Source organism: Dicentrarchus labrax, unplaced genomic scaffold (assembly GCF_905237075.1).
Source record: "Dicentrarchus labrax unplaced genomic scaffold, dlabrax2021, whole genome shotgun sequence".
Taxonomy (NCBI): domain Eukaryota; kingdom Metazoa; phylum Chordata; class Actinopteri; family Moronidae; genus Dicentrarchus; species Dicentrarchus labrax.
In genome coordinates, this window is record NW_026136719.1 from 26,922,508 (window position 1) to 26,944,239 (window position 21,732).

At 42.1% G+C, this 21,732-nt stretch overlaps 2 protein-coding genes across 3 annotated transcripts in view; one reads left to right on the top strand and one right to left on the bottom strand.

Annotated features, from left to right (window-relative positions):
* LOC127351911 (granule associated Rac and RHOG effector protein 1) overlaps positions 1-19,478 on the top strand; it is a 33,868-nt gene extending 14,390 nt beyond the window's left edge. For both annotated transcript variants that reach the window (XM_051379903.1, XM_051379902.1), the window contains exons 3-14: positions 6,488-6,700; positions 7,427-7,567; positions 7,844-7,939; positions 8,201-8,362; positions 8,597-8,755; positions 10,669-10,766; positions 12,179-12,304; positions 12,458-13,551; positions 15,020-15,185; positions 16,092-16,229; positions 16,509-16,584; positions 17,241-19,478. In XM_051379903.1, the coding sequence (XP_051235863.1) occupies positions 6,488-6,700; positions 7,427-7,567; positions 7,844-7,939; positions 8,201-8,362; positions 8,597-8,755; positions 10,669-10,766; positions 12,179-12,304; positions 12,458-13,551; positions 15,020-15,185; positions 16,092-16,229; positions 16,509-16,584; positions 17,241-17,627 (2,856 nt within the window). In that variant the 3' untranslated portion in view covers positions 17,628-19,478. The remainder of the gene's footprint in view (positions 1-6,487; positions 6,701-7,426; positions 7,568-7,843; positions 7,940-8,200; positions 8,363-8,596; positions 8,756-10,668; positions 10,767-12,178; positions 12,305-12,457; positions 13,552-15,019; positions 15,186-16,091; positions 16,230-16,508; positions 16,585-17,240) is intronic.
* Positions 19,479-19,643: 165 nt separating this feature from the next.
* ss18l2 (ss18, like 2) lies at positions 19,644-20,775 on the bottom strand. The gene is made up of 4 exons (XM_051379928.1): positions 20,607-20,775; positions 20,228-20,304; positions 20,005-20,089; positions 19,644-19,897 (listed from the first exon to the last, which is right to left on the bottom strand). The coding sequence occupies exons 1-4, from the start codon at positions 20,673-20,675 to the stop codon at positions 19,847-19,849; spliced, it is 282 nt and encodes a 93-aa protein (XP_051235888.1). The 5' UTR covers positions 20,676-20,775; the 3' UTR covers positions 19,644-19,846.
* Between the last annotated feature and the right edge of the window lie 957 nt (positions 20,776-21,732).

Genomic DNA, 21,732 nt, shown 5'->3' on the forward strand with positions numbered 1-21,732 from the left:
TTTAATAGAGGATTTGAAGACTGATGCACTAAATAACCAAAGGGCTCAGCTGTGATGTGGCAATCATTTTCCCTCTCTGTCTCAAATTGCTTTTGTATGTCTCTCTCTTTCTCGTTTGCACTGTTGTTTTTCTCCATTTGTCTTTTGTCACATCTGATTGATCACAGAAGTTTTACCTTTTCCCAAAAGTCACAGAGGGATTCACACACACCTGTGTCTGACCACTGATTCCAGACTGGTTAATCTGTGGTTGTTGCTGTTCACACAAGAAAGGGGTCTACATCTGCACTGTGTTGAGAGGAGCAGACCTTATGGCTGAGAGAACTAGAAGTAACTAGCAATAATAACGGAGTATAATCTTATAGTTGAAACCTCTGCTCACCCCTTTCCTTGTCTTTGAAGTCTAAGCTGTGTCAGACCCACTTTAACCCCAGGTCAGGAGGTTCATGAAGCCAGGTTGAATAAAGCATGTTGACACTGTCAGACCTCAGACACAGGTTCATTTGAGGTTACAGCATCAGTCTGAAATGGGCACCTGCAAAAGATCTGGACATAGTGATTCTAAAATGAAGAGACCTTATGAATTGATAATTGCGATAGAAAATCTGAACTACAGTATTTATCGGAGTAATTCCAATTGGCAATTTTGCTGTAATTGTGCTGCCCTAATAGACAGCCTATCATGTGGTGCCATCAGCATCAAGTAGCTGTATTTTCAGCTGTGCGCCACACCCAAACAGCCCCCGGCCTAAACCTCATCCTTCCTTATCATTACTGCATCTGCTTATTTATCCTCCATTGAATACACAATTGTGAGCCTGTGGAACTCCCTGCCTCATCCTTAACTGTTGTCTTTTGGCAGCAAATAGAGACTTACAGTTTATTGAATATAATCATATTCAGGCTTGATATCAGGTGTACTGGGAAGTTAATAAGTATAATTACAAAAGAAAAACAATTCAAAAAGTCAAAATCAAATTGGAATTGTTGTATATGGAAGTGGATAGTGCAAGATGTTAAGATTATAAAACAGTTCCAGTCTGACACGCCTCTTGCCATTGTCAGTATATAAAATACTACAGAGGAATATACAAACCATAAATATTTATAGGAAATGGGTAAAGATATTTTACAATTTACATGTAAATATTGGCTTAACCAAGGCCAGTTACACATTTTAACATCCTTTGGCCTAAAATATTAACCGCCATCTCACCTCAAGTTTGTTTGCTTTCTTGCATTCAGACTCTGCTGTTTTACCTACAGGTTCCTTGGCGAATCCCTCTTTACTACACAGACATTTCTCTATTTCACCTGTCAGTCTGTTCACTACTTAGTGCAAAATTAAGAATTCAGACCAAGAAATCCCCTTTTATATCGGATTCTGTGGCACCTGTGACCAACCCGTAGCTGTGTGCCACAGGAGGCTTTGTATAGGTGAAACACTACAATATAAGGCAAAGATAATGGGGGTCATTAGTGTTTCCATAATCCTTTAGCATGTAGCAGCGACTGGGTACATGGCTGCGGCCGAGACACTGGAGGGGCTGCAGGACCTCAGTGGATGTGGCTGAGCCCAAAACAGGAAACACTTTTGCACCGCAGTCAGTAAATCTGACTCTCTGTGGGCTTGGATATGCACAGATGAATATTAGAGGAAGCCCAAGTCTGTGAAAGTTTAGACCGCATGGCTTGGCAGTCACACTTGGTGTCTGGCCCTGGGCATAAAGGGTACATTTGTTAAAGCAGAGAAGGAAACACGTTAATACTTTACTTTACAATGGCCTTATTTGAGTGTTAGTTGTATTAAACTCTGAGAAAGTACTTCATGTACACAATAATATTATGTTGGTAGAGTGAAGTATACTGTGCCAGGTACAAAAGTGGGGTTAAATGGCACAATAAGTGGTTTCTTGTAATCCCAAAATGTGTTTGTATTCATAGGACAGACCATGGTGACAGTAGAAGCAATAAGATATTTTTTGTGTTTTACTTTTGTAGGGCAGGGTTTACTGAACTAGAGAGTCACAAAATAAGTCCTTGACACAGAAATCCGTGTCTGTAGAAAATGAATGTATCAACATTAAAAAGTGGAAAGTGTCAGAAGAAAGTTCTTTGTAGTCACAAATTAAACTTGTGTAGACCTAGCTTGTGATAATTGCGACTAATTTAGCCTCTTCTTACGATGTGATGTATTTGTGACTGTAAAAGGGATTTTCCTTTGTCTGCATGAGTCGAGGAATGCTGTTTGGCAGCTGGATGTATTATGAGGTCTTCAGAACGAACCAACTGCATTTCTGTGTTTGGGGAGTTGTGGAATGTGAAACTTTTCCCCCTGCGTTCCCTAGCTCACTTCTCCTTCTTCTCTTTCCTTCTTTTGCCCCCTTTTTTTTTACCAAGAGCCCCCAAAAGTTCAGGTCAGTGCAGTCCGCTAAACAAACCTCTTTTTTTTCTAAATCAGAGCCCGGCTCCCTGGCTGCTCAGAGTGACTCTGCTGCCAAATATGCATGAAAATGTCACGGTTTGTTTAGAGGCCGTTTGCAGAGCTTATGAGTTTAAACCACAGAGCGAAGACCAGAGGCAGACAGAGAGGTCCCCACGACCAGAGAGACCTTCATGGCTGCTCTCGTCAGATGACTGCATAAGCTCTCTCAGCCAACCTCAGCGCACACTGGAAACGCACTGGAAAAACAACCCCTTTGTCTTCAGCTGTTAAAAACACTCTTGCTGTCTTCTTTTTATACAGTTGCTGGTTTGTTCATGAAATGTGGTCATATCATATGAGAGTTTCATCTAATTGCAGTGAGACATATGGTGTATTTATTGTAAGGGTTATGTTCGTTGGCTGTTTTGACTTGTTTATTGTGGAAAAAGACACAATTAGAGAGGAAAAAAAGCCCCTGTGAGAACAGGCTAATAGTTTGAACACAGTTTAGACACCGAACGACAACTAAACTAAACATGGAACATAGTTAATGGGATTGGATTTGATTTGAACTTGCTGATGGTTTCATGCTATTTTGCTGAGGCGGGCTGAATAAAGCCTGGTTACTAAAAACAGCCACCTGTGACGGCACCCACCTGTCACTCAAAGTGTCCGTTCCCTTCATTATGCATACATTTAAGCCTTAAAGTTAAAAAACGTAATATAACTTTAACGTGTGAGTTATGTAAAAATCCCCCCCGTACAGTTGTCATTAATGGGGGAAGTTAGCTATAAAACCGTTTTTGTATCAGGCTGTGATTTTCTGCTGTAAAATTGGGCATTTTAATAGGGAGCCTTGTGGAGATGGATCACTTCTGCACCCGGTTTCAAGTGGCCGTTGGAGGAACTGCACTTTTTGTTACTTCTGTCTTGGCTTAATTTGCCAGCCACGGAGGTTTTGGTGAGAAACAATGAATATAAAAACATTTGTTAGTTTACTCCACAGGGCACCTTTTTAAAAAAATATCTCTTTTAGCCCGATCATGATGATCCTTTTAAAGAAGAGCTCCACTTTTAGTCTAAAGAAATTACATTTCTACATTTTTTTGCTTACTCAGCTGATGTGATCATAATTGGTGTGCCTCAGTAAATCAGTTTCAGTTTGTAGAGTACAAATGACTAAGTGACCAGTTCAAGACAACTGTGACCTTCCTTTTTCCCTGGAATAATTGTGTACAAGGCAAGACCCAGAAAAATAAATGAAAAATAAAGAGTATGTGAGCCAGCAAAAGACATTGATTTACCCTTGATATTATGCTGTGCGCTGTTTCTTTTTATTCGCAGATCAGACAGGACATGACCATCTGGTTATTATAACAGCCTCACACTCCCGTTCCCTAGAAGAGGTCTATATCTCAGGAACACCGCTCTCATAGATTCGGTGCACTTAAAGTGCAGGTGTTCTCAGAAAATGGAAGTAAAAATGTTGATTGATTCATGATTGGCCTTGTTTGGGCTTGAGAGGGGCCCAATGTCGGCTTGGCTCTGCTGCTCTCTTATTTCTCATATTTTCCATGACTGTGTGGGATACTGCACAGCCAATCACATGTGTTATCCATTATCTCGAGCTGTAGCCATGGCCTCATTTTTTTCCCCTCACTTGGTTATTGCAGACAACTTGGTAACACTTTGAGTTGCATTTGATCTCATTGTCAGCCTGTGTTTTTGCAATTTTGTGCACTTCATTAGGATACACTGCAGGTCATATTAGTTTGCATTATTTGGCTTGCATCTACACATGTAGCTTCATTATCAAGCTATTTGTGTCTTCTGTTATTTATTATTTGTCGACTTTGCATACACACTAAATCCGTTGATTGATTGAGCTTTGATGAGTTGCTCAGCGTCAACAGCAGGCGTAGGAATTTCTCCTCTTGTGCGCACTGGATCTGGGCCTGTGTTTATCAAGCCTCCCAAAGTAAGCTCGGAGTAGGCGGTAGGCAGTATATCTGTCCTATTTTATACATAGGTCTGAGTTTAAGGTTATGCATTTTACAGCAAACTTTTCTTTTCTTGGTCAGCCATGCTAGTAGTAGCACAGCTATGCTAAAAGCATTCGATGAATTGCTATTTTATTTTTTACAAACACTTGTGTCTTCCATGAGGTTGAGATTTATGGCTCAGAGTGAAATATTTTGACAAATACTTGGATTGCCATGAAATTTGCTACAGATATTCAAGGTGACTTTGTTGATCCTCTGACTTCTCCTGTCGCACCGCCTGCAGTCCTCACTAGTACTTCGTTTTAGCAAATACACAGAGAAAAAATAGTGGATACATGGGATGACAAAATGAAAGAGATGAAAATGGTAAAGCCACCAGAAAGTCATGACTTGAACCCTCCACGCTGTATGTGTGAAGAATGAAAGTAGCTGTGTCCTGTTGTTCCTGTCTGCATCAGAAAGCAGCAACATATTTCTGTCTTTACAACTCAGCTTCCCCCTTGAGATATTTTCAGCAGTTACCTGAAAAAGAAAACCCTGTGACCACGGTGGACCCTGTGGTGTCCTATTTCTCTTATTTTGCTAACTGGATAACAAACAACCTCTAAGCCTGGGCTATTCTCTCACCAAACGAAAAACACACCTGGACATTTAACTCAGTAGGTGTGGAACAATCAATATTTCAGCAGTGTTCTAATAATTGCAATTGAATATATTCTTATATGTCACTGTTCACATTTTCCTTGATAAGCTCAGAACATTTTCAAATTAGAAAAATTAAAAATTACTACTTGTCTTGGGCAAATTACTTCTCAATATAATATAATAGAGACACAGAACTACTGTTAAAAGACCAGTGTGTAAGATTTAGTGGCAACTAGTGGTGTAGTTGCAGGTTGCAACTCCCATGCTTCACTGTGCTCGTGCAATGAAGAAACTAGCCATGAAAACAACCACAAACAGCCCTATCTAGTGTTCTGTCCATCTGTTCTGGGCTACTGGCCTCATAAATAGAAAAGGCTCTTTCTAAGGTAACAAAAACATAATGATTCTTCTTTTCAGGTGATTAAACACTAATGAAAACATAGTTAAGCATATCAAATTCCATTTCTGTAAATAGATCCTTCAAAATGTTACTCACTTTAGTAGATAAATTGGTAAAAATATATGATAAACATGGAATAAATTGACAGACATTTTGAACACTTTTGAACTGCATGTCTTGGCAAGGATGGTGTTTTTCAAGAAGTTACCCTGTTCCTCTGGCATTCGACGGTTTTGCCTACAGACAACTGTTTCAACTATGATTACCAATGTTGTACATTTCTCTACAGGACTAGATAGATCTATAGCATCAAATGTTGTTTGGCTCCAATTTCTAAGTATAAACGGACTAACTTGCCTGCTCTGACACACACAGACACAGACACAGACACACACCTTATTCTGTCCAATATGTTCTCCTTCTGTCTTTTGCTTGCTGCACACATTGTTCTCATTCTCAGATGTTTACCTGTTTACAGCACACAATTTATCACAGATGCAAACACATGCACATGTTTAGTTAGCAAAAATCTTCCCTTTATTTTGAAAGATGTTGTACTCTGTACACTATGTCTTTCATGACAGAAAGACATAGGCTGTCAGATTTTTAGTTTAATCAAGGTGGACAAATGTGGTCGATGGGTCAAACTTTCAATGGTGTGACATTATTTATTAAAATGTACAATATTGTAAAAAATGTAAATAATATACTGCACCTCATTCCAAGGAAATTCCCTGCTTAACCCATATAGTGCAATAAAGTTTTTTTTTCTGTGTTCTCATGTTGTGGAAAAGAAAACACTAACAAAAGGTTGTTTTGTTAGTTAAATATTACAAGAAGTCAGTTATTCAGAGTGTTATCCAGTCACTAAGGCATGTGGATATACATGTTAGTTTCCTGGCCTGCGGGCATCCATATTGTTTCGTGTGTCAGACATTCTGACTCAGCTACTCCAGCATGTTAAGAACGAGAATAAGTTATGCTTTTACAGTAATCTCTGTCATGTCTTTCTAGGTGCTGGGTCGGTGCTTCCTCACGGTGATGCAGGTCCATTTCCAGTTTCTGTCACAGGCTTTGCAGAAGGTGCAGCCTGTGGCTCAATCCTGCCTGGCAGAAGCTCTTGCCCAGGCCCAAGAGCGTTGCGCCAATGCCCGCTCCCAAAGCTCTGATCTCGGGCCTCTCACAGAGCTGGAGGAAGCCTCCCGCTCATGGAAAGGTGCAGCTCAGGTATGCAGCTACAGGGCGCCCCAGGACTCTTCCTGGTCTGGGCTTTGGACATATGTGGTTTGTCTGTGTGAGGTGAAAAGCTGACTTGTTACACATTCCTGAGAAATGCCAGCCGTTTATGATTTCCAGCCTCAATTTCCTATTTCTTCTTTTTTGGGCTGCACTTTGTCTTTAGACCTGCAGTGTTATGTTCTGTACCTCTCTAACCCCCAGCCGATGTAAAGGAGGCAGTTTTGTAAGAGGACCAAACTAATCCGCAGGCTAATCAGTCCCACTGGCCCATTTTGAGCTTTGTTGTATAAAGTGAAGCAGAGGGGAGAATGGTGGGTTGATTGGTCTGTTAAGCCCTGGCATGCAGAGTGTCAGCCCTGGAGGGGACTAGGCCTCGATAGACCCCGGTAGAATGTGCTGGGGGGCCTTTTAGGCAGAGGGAGGCTGCCAGGACTCTTTTTGTCATAAGCTACACACATGCTTCTGAAAAGATGTATTTCCCAGTGCTTAACATCAGTTAATATATTGCAAAGAAATTAAACATCCTGCTATCCTTTTTAAAAGACATTTTGTTCTACACATCCTTATAAGCTATCACTTTAAAAAAAAAAAAAAAAGATTTGCAGTACAATCTACTGTTTCTCAAGTATTTCTTGCATTTCTGTGTGAGATTGTGCTGTAGTAGTGTAGATGTCCCTGCTGTCACTTTGACCCAGTACTCTGCTGTGCCTTCAGGCCATGGCAAGGCTGAGAGAGAGGGGCCGGGACGGCTGCCTGGCAGGCATCCAGGTTCAGCAGCTCTTCTGCTCCAACAACACAAACATCCCTGAGCATCAGCTGAAGGAGCTCAACATGAAGATTGACAATGCTTTACAGGTACAGTATCACCCCAAAGACCACAGCACGTACTGTTATCCCAGTGACTTGTAGATTTCCTGACATGCATTTTAAGAATGAAATCCACTTATGGAATTTATGGAAAAAGTATCACCTCTTGGTAAAAGTACAGCCATTTTCAGTTTAATAAACAGGAACTTGATGATGTCATTAATGAAATTACAGTACCAGTGAAGTGTAACATCAAAACCTACTGTTCTTGGTGGTGAATGAATGTTGAACTGATAGCCGGTGATGTTTTCCATCTATCTCCAGGCCTACAAAGCAGCACTTGAAAGCCTAGGCCATAGTGAGTACGCACTGAAGGCCGGCTTTTATCTTAACCCCAAAGCTGTGGAGGCAGCCTTACAGGTGGGTTCACTCTCAAGAAGTCTAAGAAGATTAATAGAATGATATGTAGCGAGGCATATTCTTCAATTGTGTAACTGGAAAATACAACCAAAGATTTATTGATTCTTTAAATCTACACATGCAAATGTTTACGGTTTTCTTTTCTTTTTTGTTTTAACAGATCAGCAATTATTCTTTCATAGCTGCATGTCTCCATCATGTGTGCACTACTGTGCATATGTTTACGTGCTTGTGTGTGTGTGTGTGTGTGTGCGCGCACAGGGCTGCTGCAGTGAAGCAGAAGCCCAGCAGGCAGGCAGGATGCAGACAACCTCCCAGCCCATCCAATGCGAGCTGCCCACCATCCCTGTGCAGATCGGCTCACATTTCCTCAAAGGAGTGTCCTTCAACGAGTCAGCGGCTGAAAACCTCAAGCTGAAAACGGTATGGTCCCCGACTCAACTGGTCAGCTTCATACTACTTCTATTAGTTACCAACCTAGCTCCCAAAAACGTTACCCTGTCAGTTACCAAAAAAGGAATGTGTGATAACCTCAGCAAATGTGTGAACGAGTGAAATCTCTAGTTTTTTTTTTTTTATTGCTGTCTGTAGTGTAACGTCAGCAGACCGTGAAGGCGGACTGCTTTGTTGACTGCCCTCTGTGTTTTGTCTCCTCAGCACACGATGTTGCAGCTCATTAAGGAGGCACTGGGCCAGAACGGAGTGACCCCCAGGGACGACTCTCCCGTCACTGAGGTCCTCAACCAAGTCTGCCCATCCAGTTGGAGAGGAGCCTGCAAGACGGCCGTCCAGCTGCTGTTTGCCCAGGCTGGTTTGGTGAGTAGAGATGTTACGAGGTGATGGTCCAAGGCTACAGTAAGGCTGTATCTATCAAAGAGATGGATATACTGGGATGTTTTAAATATGTTTTTGAATTCCAGCTTACATTTTTGGGCATTTAACTAACGCTCTTAACCAGAAAAATTTGTGAGTGAGCATAACCGTGACATAAGCCACAGTTCAAGTATTTGTTAAAAGATAAGAGTGAAAAAGGACGTAAAAGGATGTTTTTCTCTATTACAGACATGCTCTGGATTTTCCTTTGCACATTTTTCAATCTTGTTTGAGCAAGATATGCTATGATAAACAGTTGTGTAGAAAGTTCTCCATTGGATCCTCATTCAGTACTTTACTCTTGTTAACATCCATCACCACAGTGTAGTTAGATACTACAAAGCAGAAAAGGCGGCAAGCTGACGTGAACAGGCCTGTTGTACTTCACCAACATTTCTGCTTAAGTTACCGAATCCGCTCCTTTTGTGCGTCTGTGGGTTTGGCAACTTGCATCCCATTGTTTGTCAGATTTGTAATGGAGATGAGGAGATCTGTCCGCTTGCTTTGAGGCAGCCGAGAGGTGTAAACAAACACCAGAGAGACACAAAAGAGAAGAAACATTCCTGCAGCATCTGGTTGAAGGATGGGCTTGCCTGGGTGGGTCTGCAAACAGACACCCCCCCCACCCCCCCCCCCCACACACACACACACACACTCCTGTTGAAAAGGAGAGTCACAGGGAGGGAGGGTCAGCAGCAGGACTCTCCTCAGAGTAACACCAGTGTGTTTATGCTCTGATGTTTATTTCGTCTGTGTGGTCTGCCCTGTTGTGTGTGTCAAGCTGAAGGAGTATTCCCATCCAGCCCTGCCAGCACTGTAAAACAATCCCTGGATGATTGATGGATGATTTGCATTAACTCCTTATCTGAGCCTATGTCCACTCAAGATTACGCAGTAGCATGCATGGACACAATACACTCACACATAGTATCTTCCCCACACTTTTAAAAACACTTACATATACATACACTCATCATACACTCACCGTAACCCCTACCACAGTCTTTCTCCTCCCCATTTTGTTCCTTCTACACTTACAGTAAGAATCACCACATCTGTTCTGTTGTTGTTCTTGGAAACATTATGCACCAGCGACTCCCTTTTGCCTTCTAGTCATGGCTTTCGGAGCTCAGCGAAGACGTTGACCTCGTCTGTTTGCTGCCGTTCCTCCTCCTTCCTGCCCCCAGTGACCTCGTTGTATGTGTTTCAACATGGCTGACTGTGTGTGTCTGTGTGTGTGTGTGTGTGTGTGTGTGTGTGTGTGTGTGTGTGTGTGTGTGTGTGTCTTTCTGTGTGTGTGTCTTTCTCACATGGGCAGCCAGAGGTTTCCGAGGATACACCTGTTTTTTAAAAAAAAAATAACAATAGGGTAACTTCCTGCAATACAGGAAATGGACTCCTCCCACTTTCTCTCCCTCTTTGTGACCCAGCTGCGTGGGTCTCAAGGAGCCAAGGCCACTTTCAAAGAACTGGCAAATAAATTTGACTAGCAGCAGGCAGGAAGGCTAGTCTGTTTGTTGTCACTGGCTGATTGAATGCTTTCAGCTTCCTCACCTTGAACTGCCTCTCTCTGCTTGGTGGGAAATTAATGCCAGACACCAATGAAAGGCTTTTGACTTCTGGCTATGTAAAAGGCTGTAAAACCAGTCTGTTTTGTTTCAAGACTGTCATTTCTGTTGCATTGTCCAGTTGTAATATTTGCTGTATGTGTGAATGAGTCACCAGACAGACAGTATGCTATAAACTTTGGTGCATTGCTTGCACAAGCAGAATTCATAATAATGAAATAAATGGCTATTTATTTTCAAGATTTCTTCAGGACTTGCTTATGCAGGTGTGTTTCTGTGTCCCAACAGGTGGTTGTTGATACAGCTCAGATTGAGAACAAGGAGGCCTATGCTCCCCAGATCACTCTTGAGGGTTCCAAGGTGGTGGTCCAGGTTCCCTCTACATGGTAAGCATGCCCAACTGTGAAACCTTTTTTATATGGTTAGAAATAATCACAGGTCAAGTTTAACCTAATAAACACACCAATTTTATTGTTTGTCTCAGACAATTCAAGAAATATTAAGTCTTGATGAGAAATATGAAACATATGAACGTAACTTGGATTATTACCCAGTTACAGTTACATGCACCAATATTTGATTCTGTGGTTTTATGCACAAAAGTGCAACAGCTTAAATGTTACATCAGGGCTCCAGAGTGTGACCAAGATTTTTAAGAGTGCGGCTAATAATTTTTCTAGGTCGCACTGGTGCACCTGACGCTGCCCGGATGAAAACATAAATTTATTAGACAGACAGAGCTCGGGCGGGTCTTGGCCTCTGATTGGCTGTGGTCCTGTTCACCGCGCTAAATTGTGTGTGTTTTAAAAAATGCCGAGCCCCGGTCCTTCGGCGACAGCATCAGACTCGGAACCAGAGGAGGAGACAACTGAGTCTGGGATAGAGCCCGGCTCCGAGACCCAAATTAAAAAGGTCAAAATATATTCCTTCAGACAGGACTGGCTGAAACAATTTCCCTGGCTGAGGTACAACAAAGGACGTAACGCAATGCACTGCGTGTACTGTCAGGAGTGCGGTCAGAATATGGCCGGAAATAGTGCATTCATGAGCGGGTCAACAACGTTTCGTATCGAACTTTTATTTGGAAATGTTTTATTTTGCTTAGTGTTTTAGTTTGAAATTTAGTTTCAATTTCAGCTCAGTGAAGCACTTTAAACACTTTATTTTTCTTTTTATATATAATTGTGCTTCAAATAAAGACAAGCGTTTCTCTACACCATATTCTTGTTTAAAAATCATTCACATTATATGAAAGTTATGGAGAGCGATAAAAAGGTGACCTTGTGGTTTTAAAGGTGACACAATGAAAAAAATTGGGTGCACCTAAATTTTGTGCTGGTGCACCTAAAAAAAAAAAAAAAAAAAAAAAAAAGTTAGGCGCACCAGTGCAACCAATGCAAACAGTTAGTCTGGAGCCCTGTACATATGTACACAGTCAGATAAGAGAGAAGAGACATTAGAGAACAATATGACTTGTTGATTCTTGCTTTCAGTGTACACTAACGGGCTTCCCCAAAGGGGGATATAAAACGTAGAATCTGGCTTTCACAACACAATGAAGAGGAATGGGAGTCTGGTTACTGCACTGGATTATAGACATGAGTACACAAAGCTCCTCAACACCTTTGTAAAATAGTGTATACATAGTACATATTTGCAATTTCTTGTTTCTGAATATCAAATGTCATGTATTCAACTCTTTAGCAAATGCACCTGGGCTTTTGTGTGCTAGTCGTGTTGGATTTGTTGTTAATGTCCTGTCCCGTCACGTTGTGCGTGTCTTTGTGTACATGTTCAGGTGTCTGAAGGAGGACCCAGCCACTATGTCCTTGCTCCAGCGGAGCTTGGACCCTGAGAAGACACTTGGTCTGGTAGACGTGCTGTACACAGCAGTGTTTGACATCAACAGGTGGAAGGAGAGAAAGTAAGTGAATGTTAAATGATCAATATTATTTAACAATTTTATTCCACTGAACTACAACCGTGAAAGCACCCTTAGTTGAGTATATTCAGATAACTGTAATAAGTACTTTAATCCAAAATATTTCAATAATTGTCATTCTCTTCCCTTCAAAAGAGAGCAAGCCTTGCCCACCATTCAGATACAGCTGCAGCGGGAGAGCCCAGACTATGGCGGTCAGGCAGACCTGCCTCCAGGCACCAGTTCCAAGACCTCCAGTGGATTGCCCAAAACAATATCCAAGCTGACTTCAAAGTTTACCAAGAAGGTCTCATCCAGCTCTAATAGTGGGGGCAGTTACTCCATCCCTAACACCCCGTCTCGCAGCATGCTAACAACCAGTAGCTCTGAGGATAAGGCCAAGAGCCTGGGCCACAGTGATGGGAGGCTACAGAGCATCCTGCAGATGAGCAGCTTGTCCTGCACCCCCGACTCTACCCAGCAAAGCCTGCTGGCCAACGGCTCAGTGTCTGACGACCAGGGGATGAACCTGCCGACGGACCAAGAGATGCAGGATGTCATCGACTTTCTCTCAGGATTCAACATGGGAAAATCCCAGCAGGCATCGCCCCTGGTCAAGAGAAGAAACTCTGTGGCGTCTGCAAACCCTGCTGAGCTGAAGCCCCCAAGTGGACCTCAGCCGACTTCTCAGTCTATCTCTCACAATGCCCTGCAGCCCCAAGCTCAGACCCTGTCCCAACCCCAGCCCCAGGCAGTGCAGAAGCAGCAGCCTCAGCCACAAACACAGCCACCTCCTCCACAACAACAGCCCCAACAACAACAGCCCCCTCCTCCACCACAACAGCCCTCCCCACAGGCCCTGCAGTACTACCAGCACCTCCTGCAGCCTATCAGTCAGCAGCAGCCACCTCCTCCCCAGCTTCCTCCTCAGCAGACCCCACCCCAGGTCCTGCCACAGCAAAGAGTGGCAAGCAAGTGGCTCGGCACCTCTGGGCAACAGCCTCCGCCGCAAGGCCCGCCAGCTGGGCTGTCACCCCTGGGTCCAATCGGGCAGTGGGGGTCTCCTGGACTGCCGGATCTGAGCTCAGATCTGTACAGTCTGGGCCTGGTAAGCACCTACATGGACAGTGTCATGTCAGAGATGCTTGGCCAGAAGCCACAGGGGCCCCGCAACAATACTTGGCCCAACAGGGACCAGAGTGAAGGAGTGTTTGGAGTCCTGGGAGACACGCTGCCCTTCGACCCAGCAGGTGAGATCCACCTTATTGTTATGCATGAGGTGTGTCGTGACGTTATTCAGCAGGTTCATTAAAAGTTCACCCCCAATCAGACAAATAAGACATAATCTGCACATTCACACTCCATTTATGTATGGGATGATACAGTGTGTCAGCCTTCTTTTAAGATTATCAAGTCAAGAGGACGAGAGGCCTGCATCTTTAAAAGAGTCAAAGCTGACTCCAGATTAGTGGATAATGGCTGAATTGTGGTTGATTATGGCTCAATCATTTCTCTTGTTTTCAGTCAGATTGAGCTTGGGATTCAAATAATGTTACACTAGGTAGTGTTATTGGATATTAGCAGACAAAACTGCATATCATTCATTTTCTCTTCAAATCATCATCCTGTGTATTGGACCTTGTACATCTTCCAGGATAGATGTTACTGTTCCAAGCACCATTTTTATAAAGTTATGGCCTGTCATCTCTTTCATCATGAAGAGCTGTCCAAATAGGAGTGTTGGTCTCAACCTCCCATGCTCCTCAGTCAGACTGTTATGTCAGCAGTGTGAGGGGGAGGGCCAAGCTTGGAGCTTTGCTGACATTGTTGCGTTATTAAAAAAGCCTTCAGAAGCAGCTTAGCAATGTTTTTATGACCTACAATGCAGTTATTAGTTAGTTATTCATTATATCAGGAGACTAATATTCAATAGCGTTTGGGTGTCCTAACTTCCCCTAAGTGTCCATATCATCCAGTTGAAACCATTAAGATGCTTGCAGTGGGTATCCAGCTGACATATACAAAGTTACTGATCTAAATTAAAATCTTGATTGTCCCATAAAAGAAAGTTTGCTTCCAGGTATCAGTTAATAACATAAATGGACTACTGTACAAAGATTATTATCATTCACGTAGCAGTGTAATGGCAGTGGGGATAAATGGTGTCCCTGCTGGTTTTAGTCTTTAGCCAAAGCACTCCGAAGTGGTGTCAAGACGGCAAATTCCAGGGCAATAATAAGGCAAGACTACATTCAACCTATGTTTATTAGGCTTTATTTACTGCATTGTGTATGACAGATTGTCTTGTCGTTGGGCAGGTTTCATGTCATGCTGCAGTGTATAATAAAATAGTCTGATACTATTTATTGCTATTTATATCCTATGTTGTAACCATTCAAGCAAACTTTGCAGCCTGGTCTGTGTAACATAATCAATGTAGGTCAGATAGTGTGAGCAGCTATTTTCCCCTGCATGTGGCTGCGACTGTAAGTTGACAATTTATGCTGAATTTAGCCTGTGTCAGTTGCTATTTTTACAGTGCAGCAGACTCTTTTGATTGCAGTCGAGGCCTATTGTGCTGGGTTGACTTATGCCCATTGTGATTTTTCTGCTATGGTAGACAGTCTGGCTAAACGGACTGAGCTCCAGGGAGCGAAAGAGAAAAGCTGAGGGTGTCAGAAACTCATAGTTGTGTTTATCCTCCCTTTCCATGCGCAGTTGGCTCTGACCCTGAGTTTGCGCGTTACGTTGCCGGCGTCAGTCAGGCCATGCAGCAGAAACGGCAGGTGCAGCACATCCGTCGCCCTAGCAACCCGCGCAGCAACTGGCCAATGCCTGATGAGCAGCACAGGACCTGGTCCCACCCAGAGTACTACAATGAGGGGTATGTATCTGTACATGACATCGCCTACATCTCTGGTCAATTGCTACAGAGAAAAACATTTAAAACCTTTAATTAGTCAAACTTCCGTAACACATCCCTCTTTTTAAAGGCAGACAGTTTTCTACCAGTCTCTTCATTTCTTAGATCTGGCGATGTAGCAGTGGGCAGTACAGTATGTCTGTGCCAGTCTTGCCTTTAAAAATCAGACAGATTTTCAAAATATGAAAAACAAGATGCACGTGTATAAAATCCCTGAGGCCATGTTTCAGGATTTTGTTTTGGGTAGCAGCGTGGTGCTGAACTGTTGGAGGATTATTCAAAGCTCAGTCTCATTGTTGTGCACAACAGTGTTGAGAAATGTTTTCATTAAATTATTAATGTGGAAGCCATCATCGATATGTGAGACATTTATCACGTTAATCATGAGTGTTGTCATTTTAAGTCAGCGCACAAGTGTGAGACAACACCATCCTGCTTAGTGACTAATCTGAGAAAGTAGGCAGATGTAAACAAGCAGCCTTTATACTGCAGTGGCATCTCAGTTGTAAAGCCTGTGCAATAATGTAGATAATGAAAAGAGAGAGCAAGAGATCCTGTAGAACATATATATATAGTGAATCAACAGTTATAGGTAAACAAAAGAGCTAAAAAAAAAAAATAATAATTTGTATCCCACTTTTAGTTTGATAGATGCCTAGATGTCTTTTAGTTCTACAAATCAGTGAAACACAAAGAGGCGAAATCAATTTTTTTACAATTTCATACACGATTTCTCACATTTTGTGTCATCAAGGTGTTCAGACATCATGAAATAAATTTGAACCTGTGATATTTCCTGAATACCACATTATTGAGAGTGTAACGGGAACGGTACGAACACTTCCATCTTCCTGTTTGTGGCCTCAGGGAGGCCGTAAACAGCAGCTGGTCAGCCAATCAGGGGGACTCGGCCAGCTCTAGCGATGAGACGTCTTCAGCCAATGGTGACAGCCTGTTCTCCATGTTTTCTGGGCCAGACCTGGTAGCTGCGGTTAAACAAAGAAGGTAAGTCCCAAACTCGCTCACCTTCTCAGCTTTAAGAGTGAAAGGCAACATTCAAACTGCACTGATAATATCATAAAATGTGATTGATTGCATGTTCCGCACTCAAAAACAAAAGTAAATAGTGATTTTTGTCTCTTTTTTTTGGTCACCCTTTTTACTACACACTTGTTGATGATTATTGCATAGAGGAGGATGTGTAAGTGTGGCTGTGTGAGGAATACTCTTTCTGTACAGTATGCAAGTGCTGGTAAGGTTCAATGTAAATTTCTCTGTTCTCAGAAAACACAGTTGTGGTGAGCCGGAGGTGTGCACTCTGCCCTCACCACCACTCCATCACATCGGCGATGATAACCAGGTAAAGTATTTCGAGTGCTGAGCATGGAGCTTCTGTTTTTAAGTAGTGCTGACAATTCTGAAACTTCTTGTGCTAAAACTGTGAGAATATGCTTATTTTTAGGGATGCACAGATTCTTCTTTCTGGGCCGGTACAGATGTTTTAAAAATAACAATTTGGCTGATAATCCATAGTGGGTTTTTTGTCGTTATTTATTAACCCTTTTGTGCCAGGAAAACAAAGAAAGCTATGCATCTCTGCCTTATTGCAGCTCTGTCTCTTTCAATAAACTGCCGCTCACTGACTGTTTTGGAGTACATCAGTATTTGTGTGCAATTTGTACCAGTGCTTGGAAACAGAGGTGATTTCTCCAATATCCGAGTTGGAAATAACAAACACAACATTTAGCCGGTGCAAAATTGATGCGACACAACAGATAAACATCGGCCACTGATACTGGTCGATGCTATCTGATTGCTAATAGGCTAGCGTCAGTTAACAAGGTGATTATCGGTATCACATGTATATATGTATTAATACAATAAATCTGTGCATCCCTGGTTTCTGTCAGTTCTGGAATTAGGAATTTTTATCCTAGTTTTAAGGGTTTGGTACGATCTTTGATTGGTTATTGACCTTTTCAACGTTGCTGATTGTCATTTTGCTGTGTTCCACAGGACAGCAAAACTAAAACCTGGCCTCCCAAAGCGCCATGGCAGCACTCCACCCACACCCACACCCACACCAACACCATGCCCAATCCCAGCTCTTCCTTGTACCAGATGAACATCCCTCCTTCCTCCCAGTGGAGCGACTCCATGCAGATGTTGCAGTCTCCCGTGTGGTCCACTGCCAGCGACTGCTCCCCCTCCACCGGCATCTCCTCTGGTTTTCCCTTCACCCAGCAGCAACAACAGCAGCAGCAGCAGCAACAACAGCAACAACAACAACAACAGCAGCAACAACAACAACAACAGCAGCAGCAACACAAACCCATGACCAAGGGCTTTAAATCCTTTCCCCTCAAACACGAGCACAGGCCCTCCTACCTTCACCAGTACTGATTACAGTCTAATGTGGAACGAGTCCACAGTGAAGTGCCACTGAGGGCCTGTTGCTCTGTTAGATGAGCCACTGTGTGGGCCGAGCTGCAGCCATTACAGTCCACACTCACTGAATTAGTAGATTTCAAATCATCAGAGGCAAAATTAAGTATACACACTGGCTCAACATTTTTGTATCTATATTTTTCCATGTCAAACATCCCCATTTGAAAAAGAGACGTATTTTGAAGTTTTTTGAACTGCCATGTTTTAACTACGAAAGGCGCATGTGTCATGCTGACAGCAGTTAGTCTAGTGGTTGTTTCTCTGTCTGTTGAGCTGACGTCTCCTCAGACAAGAGCTGGAGACGTGCACGGCCGTCACCCACTTGCTTCTGCAGCTGTGTGTGTGTGTGTGTGTGTGTGTGTGTGTGTGTGTGTGTGTGTGTGTGTGTGTGTGTGTGTGTGTGTGTGTGTGTGTGTGTGTGTGTGTGTGTGTGTGTGTGTGTGTGTGTGTGTGTGTGTGTGTGTGTGTGTGTGTGTGTGTGTGTGTGTGTGTGAGAAGGAGGGGGATTACAAGGGGGCAAGGGCTTGAAATGCTCTCATTTTGCCCATAATAAATATACTGTGTCTACATAGCTGTAACTGCCAAATCTCACGCAAGATGACTCAGAATACAGCTACCATCTACTGTTTCATAGCTTGTAAAATACTGAAGTTGAAATATAAATATTTAGTTCTTTTTATTAAGAGGCTTTGAGCAGGCTCAGCATAAATATAGTAAGTCACTGCAGAGGTGTAACTTGAGAGAAATACACTACTTTTTCAACAACTGACCAGAGATAAGACATATAGCAGTAACAATGTGCCATGTTGGTATTGATAGCACTTGCAGAATATTATTTCCAACCAAAGCGTTGTTCAGAAGATGAATGGTGCTGAAGAGATAAGAGGCGGTCTGAGATTATTGAGAAACGGTGAAGTTATACACCCTATTGGACGAGAGCTTTAGGGAACATCTTCACACCCAGAAGCGCATTCATTTCCTCCTCTCTAATTGGCGGTTGTTGCTCCAGATTGACACTAACTCTCATAAACCTAATTTTTCTTTTGTTTATTAATACAATATTTTTCTTGTACAATTATTGACAGTATTAATCTTATTTTTGTATTTTCTTACATGTTATACCATTACTGTATGTTAGTATTCTTGTAGGCATATACATAAAACATTATTTTCCACCTCCCAATATGTGAAAAAGCACATTTTTTTCCTACAGAGTTGAACTACACCATCTATCTATAAAGGTTACCAAATATGCCATGCTAAACACTAAAACATTGTGTGATGAGGGTGTTTTCGAGCCCTTGTTTCTTCGGTTTCTATGGCAATGGGCTGCATTTAAAAGCCCAGAATGTTATCTTTTTGTGATGTTTGCGGATGCCAATGTTGCCTGTATTTATGAAATGACACCATGTTTTCAGAAAACTAACATACTTAACATGTTTACAGAGAATTGTTTGCTGTATATACATATAAATATATATCTTTTTATAGTTAATGTGCTTTGCACAATCAAGATATAGGGTTTGTTGCTTTTTGTCTGTGTTCTCTCCCTAACTGTTGCAGCCTTTTTTAAAGACATCATTACAGACCTTGGACTGTAACTGTTAGCTTCTCAGCTGTGTCAAATGGTTTACTAGTGGCTTCTACAAAAGAAAAAAAAAAATAATAAAAACATGTTGCCCTGGTAGAAGATATGAAGGGGGACTGCTTGGCTTATGTTGCTTATTGTTCTCTTGAGCTGGCAACTGAATCTTTCCAAGTGTACCAGCAATGCAAAAAATGAATAAAAATGACTAGCAATTCAAAGTGCTGTCTTTGTAGTTCTTCTGCTGTAACGTCGCTCACTTTCCTTCTAAAGACGTTCAAACTGACCTCAGCTCCTGCTACAAACATTTAATCAGGTATCCTGTGCACTGATATAATGTCACTGAACTGAACCATTTCAAAAACTGACACCATGAACAACTCAAATCAAAAATATAACTTTTTTTAATGCACAATTCAGATGAGTCTAACAAAATACTTTTTACACAACAAATATTCATTATATCTGGATTGAAACATCAGTGATCCTGGAATGGACAACACTGCTCAAAACAATGGTTATTATAAATATATTTTACAGTGAAACATTAATGTCCAAGGGGTGACACAAGCTGCCATCATCATGTCCCTCAATGCCCATTCACAGTTGGTGTCGAGGCTGGGGTTTCATTGGCTGTAGCCTGCAAACAGAAACAATAATGGAGTATTAGGTATAAGCAACCAGTCGACGGGACCTAGTTCTTTATTACTGCAGTAGTTACTCATGCATTGTATGGTTTGTCTTTACAGTTGAAGAGGGGGGCATGTTGTCTGGGTTGGCATCAGCTATGGTTGCTAGATAGACGATGTTGCGGTGCAGGATCTGTTGGTATCTGTAGGAAAGAGACACACACACAAAGAACACAACTCACAACAGTGTGCAGACATTATGCTACAATATAATAATATATATACATTATATTACACATACAGTGTATGGCAGCAGATCTGTGAGGACTGTACTGACTTACTGTACACACTCCACTGCTCGTCCTTTCTGCATGTATTCAGCGATGCATCTAACCAACTGGTCGTTTTCATCCAGTAACTGGAGCAGAGGAATCAAACACATGAAGCACCGACACTAACACACTGTAGCTAATATGTTGATTTTAACAGGGCTTTCGCCATCTTTGGAAACAATGAATCCACTGTGTGCAACAACAGACAGTTCCACGAAGTGAGGGGTGGATGGATGATGTTGTCCAGCAAGCATAAAGTCAAAGTCGCTGATTGTAAACAAAGTGAATTAATGAACCCGTGAGTGGCTAACTGCTAGCTGCTAACGCCGTATGTTAATGTGCGGGAACATGAGCTAACAGTTCACTGTATCATTTACTGGAGTCTTACCCTCTGTATTGTTTCTTGGTTAATTTTCGCCTTCCCTCGTAGTTTCTTTGGCACAAAGACAATCGACATGTTTCTGTAGTTACAGTTATTTAACCACTTTGTGTCTGTTTTCAACACAACGCCGCTTCTTCTTCTTCTTCTTCTTCTTCGTGGTTGTATTGATGGTCGGAGGTGGGCGGGATCTTTGTTGTTGTACCGCCATCTGCTGGAGAGCCGTAGTCTAGCAACCCTGGACTAAAAGATTAATTCTGTCAAGCTGTCTCAACTCTCTACTCATATTTCCATTGTAGATGGGGACTGTAATTTAAGGACAGATATGATGAATATCAACATGGTGAAAATTGGAATTAGTTTATGTTTTTTTTTCACAATATGGATTATTATCTTTACTCTGTTCATTGCCCAAGAGGATGAATCCTACACTCAGAACAACATGGTACATATAGTCTAGAAATATTTACAGTAACCAGCACGTTATGTTACCAGAGGATAACCTTTTGCATTTTAACACGTCATGAACTGAACTTTTGTGCCACCCACAGGCCAAAATGCCCAAACTGACCCAGGACCAGGTGTGACCCCTCTCATATAGTAGGAGCTGGGTAAGTATATTCCCAATATCTCTCAGAAGAGCAGTTACAGCTGACAGTCACAATAAGTAGCCACAGATTAAAGCATTGTGTTGCCTTGTTCTTCTCACTTTATAGCCTTTGTTAGCAGACATGTTAGAAAACAAAGACAATGTAATTTGAAAACTCCATCACAGTGAAGTTATCATTTTTCACTAACTTGGGGCGAGTTTTCTTATTTTATTGTAATGCAGTTGATGACAACTCTTCCAACCACACTTGTTTATTGTCTGGATACACATTACATTTAACTATGGCTCTGCTTCTTTCTGTATTATATTACTGTGTAGGGACAGTGCCACCCACCCAATTAAAAATCATTTTTCTGATTTAAATAATTAGATACAGTGGTTGTTTCCATTCACTGGCTTTGATTCTGTACATATTGGAAAGAGATGGTCCCAAACACACTCGTCACCATTGCAATCATATTCTACTCTGAGAACAGCAACACAAAGTGCTTATGCAGCAAGTGGACCAGCAGGATGTTGTGTAGC

Excerpts from the sequence above, each read along its gene's own strand:
- ss18l2 (XM_051379928.1), bottom strand. The coding sequence starts at position 20,675 with ATGTCGATTGTCTTTGTGCCAAAGAAACTACGAGGGAAGGCGAAAATT. Across the intron at positions 20,305-20,606 it reads ACCAAGAAACAATACAGAGG|TTACTGGATGAAAACGACCA; the intron begins GTAAGACTCCAG and ends CCTCTGCTCCAG. Across the intron at positions 20,090-20,227 it reads CGAGCAGTGGAGTGTGTACA|ATACCAACAGATCCTGCACC; the intron begins GTAAGTCAGTAC and ends TCTTTCCTACAG.